This window comes from Varroa jacobsoni, unplaced genomic scaffold, assembly GCF_002532875.2.
Source record: "Varroa jacobsoni isolate VJ856 unplaced genomic scaffold, vjacob_1.0 scaffold_487, whole genome shotgun sequence".
Classification (NCBI taxonomy): Eukaryota; Metazoa; Arthropoda; class Arachnida; order Mesostigmata; family Varroidae; genus Varroa; species Varroa jacobsoni.
This window is the reverse complement of record NW_019213389.1, coordinates 1,718-10,216: the sequence shown is the minus strand read 5'-3', so window position 1 is coordinate 10,216 and position 8,499 is coordinate 1,718. Positions and strand designations below refer to the sequence as shown.

The 8,499-nt window shown below is 40.1% G+C and overlaps 1 protein-coding gene across 1 annotated transcript in view; it reads right to left on the bottom strand.

Annotated features, from left to right (window-relative positions):
- The window catches only part of nwk (FCH and double SH3 domains nervous wreck), a gene marked incomplete at its 5' end in the record, with an annotated part of 19,819 nt that extends 15,309 nt beyond the window's left edge, over nucleotides 1–4,510 (bottom strand). Inside the window, 3 exon segments of the mRNA XM_022833967.1 lie at nucleotides 186–372; nucleotides 3,772–3,903; nucleotides 4,413–4,510. Coding sequence (XP_022689702.1) covers nucleotides 186–372; nucleotides 3,772–3,903; nucleotides 4,413–4,510 — 417 coding nt within the window.
- Nucleotides 4,511–8,499: the final 3,989 nt, after the last annotated feature.

Genomic DNA, 8,499 nt, shown 5'->3' with positions numbered 1-8,499 from the left:
GAACTTCTATGCTTGTTATCACTGCCTGATCGAATTTTTAGCTCGCTATTTGAAAAGCGTTAAAATTCTTTATTTCCATGTGAAGTACCAACATTATTATAAGTAAAGCATATTCCACACGGAACAATGTGTATGGCATTAGGAAAAGTGTAGCGCGTATTTTTGCCATCGGAGCCACTTCGTACCTGCTGGACTTCATCCTGGTACTTTCGAAGGGCGTCGAAACATTTTTTGGCTACGGCAAGCTTTGCCTGTCGCGTATTCTTGGCGTTTTCCGATATACGAGATTGAAACACATCTGCTGACGCTAGTCGAGCTTTACCAATTTTTTCGCTCTCATTTAGCAGTAGACGCCAGACGCCGAAGACAGACCTGCACATCAATACAGAGAACGTAAAATTAGCGTGAAGAGCAATGCAAACATCAATTAAATGTTTGACACACGTCAATATCACTAACATTTAGCCATGTTACAAGCCATCTTAACAGATTTCTCTTATTTATCTATGCTGAGTATTTCAATATAGGCTTGTCACAAAATACGTCCGCCTGACTATAGCTAATGAAAAAGTTCCACAACGAGTTTCGAAATGAAAATGGATTTAACATTGTTTAAAATGGCCTAAGCCTATATGTGTGAATGCACATGGCCGTCAGGGTAGTAACGAACAAAAAACAAATTATCTAAAAAAAACCGTACGATCTACGTTGGACATTTCTTGTGCAAGGCAGGTAGAAGGGGTTGTTCAATGCTTTACGAACCAATTTTCATCATGAACAGTTCGTCAATGCTAAGAGCTATCTAAAGGCTTAGGTTTCTGTCAAGGCCTAGGGTGTTCTTTCGATGTTTCGTCATTTGCTAATGAACACTTCGTATATATTCGAGTGGTCATATTCCGCTAAGAAAATGAACCGCGTACATATTTGATATAGTCTGAAATTAACTGTACTTCCTCGATGGCACCACAGACTCGATGGCAGTGTCGTATGCACAAGCGTAAGCGCGCCCTTTTTGAAAAGAAAATCGCCGTCAAAGTTCATGTCCGCTACAAAAGGGTTGGCTGCGCTTTATGTACGCGCATTTTGCGAAGAGAAAATAGCGCAGGGAGGATGGCTTTAACAGGGACAACAACGCGCTGAACTGTGTTCCACGTCTAAAGTCTTCGTTTTGTTTAAAACCATTACCATAATACGTTTATGGAAGCGCCGGGCGTTACCAGCTGCTGTCTGTTCCGATGCAGCTTGTCAATGCCGTTAAGGCTGTCAACTCGAATAACTAGCAGAACACTGACCGTGTCAGACCATTAGATCATATTAGCCCGACGGCTGATCTGATAGGCAGAGTATGTTCGATGACTGATGGAATTAACGAACGCTGGAATACTAATGAGTTGATGACTCAGCCAGGAGAAGTCAGCCGACGACTACACAAATACGATTGTTGGCTGTGCAGATTTACGAGTTAACCAGGCTATAGGACTAAGCCTATTTGTATTTCAATAAAATTCAGAGGCTTAAAGAGATACTTTTTGAGTACAGTCACTTTCTACTTCGAGCAAGTTTGCTTCGTTTTACAAACATAAACGAATAATATAGATATTTTCATTGTACAAATAGATGGTGGGTTAAGATGATGAATGATTCGATGCTAGCGTCAAAAGCAATCGGCGAAGCCCAGAATAGTAGCACATTGTTTGATATATTTCTACTATTGTTAACTAATTATTTTTTAATAAGGAATTTCAGTATCTGTTGGATCACTTTAGATATGTGCGGCATTATCGGGGTCATATGGGAAACAATACAAGCTTTCCTGCCGAGTTTTTGGTAAAAGGATGCGCAAAAACTATCCATATCTATGTCTCTTGTGGCATTTTTGTATAAAGTAAAGTGTTGTATTTCTTTAATGTTATAATCGGCTTAATGCACAACACTTTGTCCTTCCTTCTTGTAAAAAACTACTCGAAAACGCAGAGGTGACCGTTAGACAAGCTGTAGGTATCTACGTTGCTATGAAGATTTCTATTTGTCTTCAAACTACTCGTGCCCAGATCGAAGAATTTGTCCTAATAGGCTCACAGTTGGCCAATTTGACATCCTGTAGTGACGGTTTCACATGATATCGCCGCCGTTGTTCTTGGCAGGCGTTAGTTGCATTGTATCCTTAAATTTCGCTGTTTGTTTCCGATAGACCAGCAAACCAAGGAGGTAATGCCAGTAGGAGAGTCCCAGATACAACGAGTTTTACCCATATACGAAAATTGGGTCCTACAAACCATGAAAAAGTTACAAAGGACTGATTGAAATATGAAGTGTTTATAGAGCTGCTGGAAAAGAGAACCTTTATCCTAATTTTCAAAAATACATAAATATAGAAATAGTTTGAAAAAGTAGGTTATTGGTCAAAAACTATCAATATATCGGAGATTGACTAGGACTCCAGCCGTATCCGAACTGCCAGCTGTCTATTAGCTACATTTTTGGCCAAAATACTCGGCCATCGCTAGTATTCATGTTGTCTCTACGCAGCGTTTACATGTCCTCCTTGTGCAACAGCACTTTATGAAATGATCAATAGCCTCGCATCCTTGCGGCAAAGCTTCCTGGCTGGCCATTTTCATAGCAGCTGTGTGGTGTAACCGCAGTACTGCAAGGGTCCTGGCGCTATCGAACTTTCGTCCATCGTTATCGTACGTCCCCTGCTCTGTTTTTCTCTAGAGTTATTTCCATCTATGCGATTTCGTGCAATATACAATTGCTTGCTCGCCGTACGGCTCAGGTCTAATCTTTTTTGTCGGTTAAGCCTACTTCCGTCAACCTCCCTTTTAGTCCTTCGTGACCACCTCACATGTATATACCTAGAGTATATACATATATTTTATTTTACCCACATCAGAATCAGTGATATCTATGCCATGTCAACCTACGACCGTACTTAGAGTCTAAGGACTAACGGTTATAATGTCTACCGCAATAATTATACTATTCGCTCTATTGTTTATCGTTATAAAACTTTCGTTTGGACAACTGAAGCAATCTATTTATCGACAAACAATGCCAGAAGGAGTGTGTTGAAGATGTGACTCAAGGGAGCTTCGTCTTTGCGAGATCAACAGGGTTTTCAAAGGGAAAGTTATATCTCAAGGACAAACAATCAAGGCTCTATTGTATGACTTTCAAGCTCAACAAAAGAGGTAACCATGCAACCGGTTCCCACAGACGCACTAAAGCTGCCTGTTCCTAAATTTATTAGTGAGTGTGAAGAATTTGGCTCAAATAAAAACTTTGTTCAGAAACCCCAAACCCAACAAACCAGTTGTGTTGGCAAGGGTAATTTATTTTACAAATAATACATGTGATTAGTATATCTTAACAGTCAACGATCAACGTTTATACTTGTAGTTATTATTTGATTTTGGAAGAATTGATCTACATCAATTGAGGGTCTTAATCGGTCGAATCAACTAAAGATTTGACTATGTTTATAAAATACTTCAGCTGTATAAAAGTAAATAAATAAAGTGAGCTGTCTTTCCGAAAGGTAAAATTAATTATTTCCCTTTTTTAATCAACTATCACGTATCACCAGTTTTCCACAGTTTCCTTTCACTGATAAAGATTACTTCTGATGAAAAAAGATACGCTACACATACACTTTTTTTCCTAAGAACTTAGCAAGTCCACCCTTAGTCTACGCGATTCGTTACGTGTCCGAAAATTTGTGCACACTAACAGGCGTGAATAATTTTTTTTTTAATTATAAATACGTACTTAATTTCAGCCTTATCTTCAGTTTTGTAGTCGATTCCGGGCGGCGGTTTTTTGGCCAGGTATGTCGTAGCCAATTTGACCATCGCCGTACCATAGTCCTTTTCGATTTGTGCGCGGATCTTCGTGAAATTCCTGCAAAAAAGTAATTGCAATAATAATTTGTATATGTCAATATCGTAGTGTAACTATTATAGAGCTACTAATTCACACTTAGTTGAATATGAGCAATGAGCCGTATTTAGATTAGTCTGCTACCAAAATACGCCAAAATAGGGCTTGAAGGTTCAAACGATAATAAGAATCACCTCTATCCAAACTTAGGCTTTACTAGATGAAATAATAGTTTGCTTAGAAGAAAACCTTTTTGGCATAAATCATCTACAGTTCGCTGGTTTGCAATTCGAATTTAGGCCCGGTTTTTTAGTTAAGCATTTATGATGTCATTGGTCCTTAGACGGTTGAAGCCGGTTTCAGTGAGGCCTAAAGACTATAAAGAATTATACATTGTTAGATATATGCGTGAATTACATAAGTTCAGACTTACACCTTGATGGGACCGTACAACTTTGAGAAATTTCAGCTTTACAATTATTCATTTGGCTGTTAAGGCTTAGTCTCAGTTGGGGTACGCCAAGACCTACCGGATGTCATCGAGCAATTCGGTGTCCTGTTGGTGCTTCAACTGCAACTTAGATAGCTGCTCGCTATGAACCGTTTTTAGTTGATTTGAGTGCTTCACCTGCAATGGCAGTTGGTTAAGCAAAACCGTTATTCAGGCCCATTGAAAAATATATATATATATTATCAATCCTATAATTTGTCTACTTTATTGGAGTTTCAAGTATTATCTAGTTCGTTGTTAGCAACTTTGCCCTATCTATAATAGGCCAAGATTAGGTCAACGTCTATATGATGTTTACAATACACATTGCTTGATATATATTTCGTGTCACGTGTTGAAAACAGCTATGGCTTAGGCATATACGTCACTGTTTTTTTATTTGAACATAAGCTAGATGTGTTATTATTTGTATAACTATATTTAATTTGTAATAACTATATTTTTAATGCAATATATAACGAGGATAACCCGTTTTTTAGATAGGTTGAAATACCCAATGCTTTTATTGTCCATATTAAGGTTTTCGCACTTAACTTAGTTCTGCGGCTAACTTGAAAGTTCGAGTTTCTAAAGTGACCTTATACACGAATAACAATTCTATAAATCGACCTACCTTCCAGAGAAGAATACCTGCCAGATTTGCTCGTGTGAATTTGTATGTAAATCCGTATAATATTCTATAAGACGACAATCGCACGCCATTGAGCGAGCTTGTATCTGGAATCCTTGTACATATTCATAACACATTTACAATTGGCTTTCAAAGTTTGGAACGGTCTCTTGAAGCTAGCCGCAACCTAATAAAGACAGGCCTTAATATGTGCACTACCTTTTTAAGTAAACACCATCAATTTTAACAATCGATCACAGATAAAATGACCGTGTTTGTGCTAGCATGCAACAACAATGGCTATATGCAATGCGCCGTAACTGACTGGGGTAAGAATTCACGTAGACCTAAAATTCTATAATAATTTGCTCTAATTATTGGCGGTCTACAGCCTCCTAGTTAGGAATGTTTGAAAACACATTTTTTCTTGCTCTTGACAGTCTTTTGTCGATTGTGCCTGGACGGCTACCGTTAGTGTTGACACCAGCAGAAGTAGGTCACGTATGGCTGTTTTGAACAAGCGGATGCCGGAGATGAACATATTTTCAAACGGAAGTACAACCACGTCCGCCGGATCGCGATAATCTCTTTCGCCCGTCGTTTGCTTACCCATACACAAGTGCAAAACCCAGGTAGCTGAAGTCAAAGCGACATACCGGCACTCATATACGTTCATAGTCATCTTCCAATTCCAAAGCTTCACATATAGGAAGCTTGCCCACACTTCGCGAGTGGTTCGTTCTTGTAAGCGGCAGATGGTGTTGAAGAGTTCGCATCCGCTTCGTACCGTGCATCATATGCCCCCTCATTCTCAATGCTTGTTGGTGTTGTGGCATAACAAGGGTCCCCAGAATCATTGGTGTCTCTTATTTCTCAGTGGTTGCTCCTCGATATTGCCACGGGGCGATCGCTAAGGGGAAGTCAGCGGGCCGTCTAGCGAAACAGGGCGTGCAAAAGATAGCGGCTCCTGATATGAACGCTACTATCACAAGTGCCCTTTTCCAAATTATCTGATTTTTATGTCGGATGCTGGATATTATTGCGGGGCGACAGTTACGAGCATCTCGTGCAGTACGAGCTATTCCCCTATACCCCGCACAGACCTTTTCGGTGGAATTGCTGTCAGGTCGCATTAAGCACCGCATGGTTGACGGTACGCGACCTGCTTTTATTTATGTGGGCACAGCTATCGATGCTGTTGGTCGACGACGCCATGAACCTTCCGCGCGCTGTCTGCGAAACTGAGCAGTGAAATTGCGTATAGGCACGCAACCCCTGTCAGCACTTCACTGCCGCAGTAGCACAAGCCGCTACGAGCATATGAACAGGCAGTAAAGTACTCGCATAGGCTGTGTCCTGGTACATAATTGTATTCACTGTACTGGGCATAACTTCAGGTATTAGATAGGACATCTAACATCGTACAATACGAGGCTAAGTAAATGAAGTCTATGCAACTATCCCACAGCTCTTCGGTTCGGTCTTCCAACGATGATCGAGGACAATACTCCTCCAGAGTACATGGTACTAAAGCAGGTAGCCGGCTGCAGCAGAGCTGTCTCGCCCACAGATACAGTCGTATATGTGTCGTTCGTAATAAGACGCACACAGGTTCACCTACAGGTAAATAAATAATAACGAACATATAATACTTCACATATTGACAGATGCACTTGCTAATACCCATTTTTCCTGCATTCGAGAAAATTAAGCCTCAAGTGCCCTGTTCTGGTGAGATGACTTTAGCTTCCTCTTAAGCGAAAGTATCGTTTTTGTAAGTATGAACTGCAAGCGCTACGGTGTTGTCAGATACCAGACTACCAGGCGTAGACGGCAAACAAGATATTGCTATTATACACAGTTGACGATCATCTTTTTGCCTTAATTACATAGTCATCGTTGCTCAATTGGTCCGCCGTTCTAGTGTCACCTGCAGCATCTGAAACGAGAGAGAATCTAAAGTGGGGATGGATAGAAACCTATTTGTTTGTCGTTACCTCTCAGTCGAAAGCTTTGCCGGAAAAATTAGGTCAACTTTTAACCCTAAAGGGAAAATATATCTCCAAGTAACCATTAGTAGAACTGCAGTGTCAGTTCCTTATACACTTCGACACAAGCGGATACTTCTTTCTCCACGGTCTATTTTTTGCTCTTATTGCGATCCATTATTACGCATCTTATCGGCTGCGTGGCAAAAATCCAAAAGGTTGTCAGGTAAAATACTGATGAAATCGTCAACTCGGCTAAATTCTAAAGTTGATCTTCTTAAAGTTTCAAAGGCTAAGGACGAAGTATCGGTATCTTCAGGATAGGTTGTGACGAAACCGAGCCGAATGAATCGCAAGTATCCAAAACAATATACGGAAAGCGGTTAAAACACAGACTTCTAATTTGATGGTAACATGGCGTTATGTCTCATTCGACACGTTTTGTAATGATTCTTTTAGCACTACTAGGCATAGAGCTGAAGGTTCCTTTGACATACTTCGGAGCTATCGGTAGATGCCGTTATTGATGTCCATCCTACGAAATCTATAACAAGAATATGACCGCTAGGTCAGTTAAAATTTGCTGGCAACTGGGTTTTTATATATAAACTAACAAATTATAGTATGAATAGGCGAAACATTTTCGTTGATATATCAAGATAAGGCAGGCCTGCAGGGCAAAACAGGTTATCTTAGCATTAATTATGCCTGTGGGTTGTCATGCTGAAAGGATACAAAAACAACTATTTCAACGCGTCATTACAGGTCGCGAGGTCCGAGAAGCTTGCCTGAGCAAACGAAGAGCATACAGCAACTTCGAAGAAGGCCCTTAATTTTTTCTTGGCCCTGGTTAGGTTCAGCGTGAGCGATATCGATACTTTGCCTAGGACAGTTCCTTTAGAAAACTTCTCATTAGAATCTCTGAGTTTATCTATCGTACGAAACATCTTTTCTCTTTGTCGAAATATGTTTATATGCGATATCTCGCACGTTGAAGTACTGTAGTTATTCGCACTGTAATGCCTCGCCTTATATATAAGGAGGTTTATTTTCAATCATTGACAATATCTTTTATCATAGATTTGTTCGTGAAGACGAGCGACTCAAACGAGGCGGCTCCATAGTTTAACAAAGGAATACCTACCACGACACTTTCTGATACAGGCGCATGTAGCAACGAGCTGAATCGACGGAAACGTTTGACGTTGATTTTGCACCGACAGAAACCCAGCTCGATTTAGATGAACGGTATGATACATTGCAACGTTATCGTATAGGTATATCATATATAGGACTGTACCGTGTAGCAGGTGACATCAATGTGATACATTGTGAATATAGATTGCCTGAATTTTTACATTACAACAACTTGTAGTACAGCCCGAGTAAAGACGTGGCTTTTGCTATCTAATATTTAGGCCAAATCTGTAAATAAATAACTTCGACGAAAATCTACGAAGCGACGCAGTACTCTTGACGTACCACAACGTAAGCTAAATGATAAACAA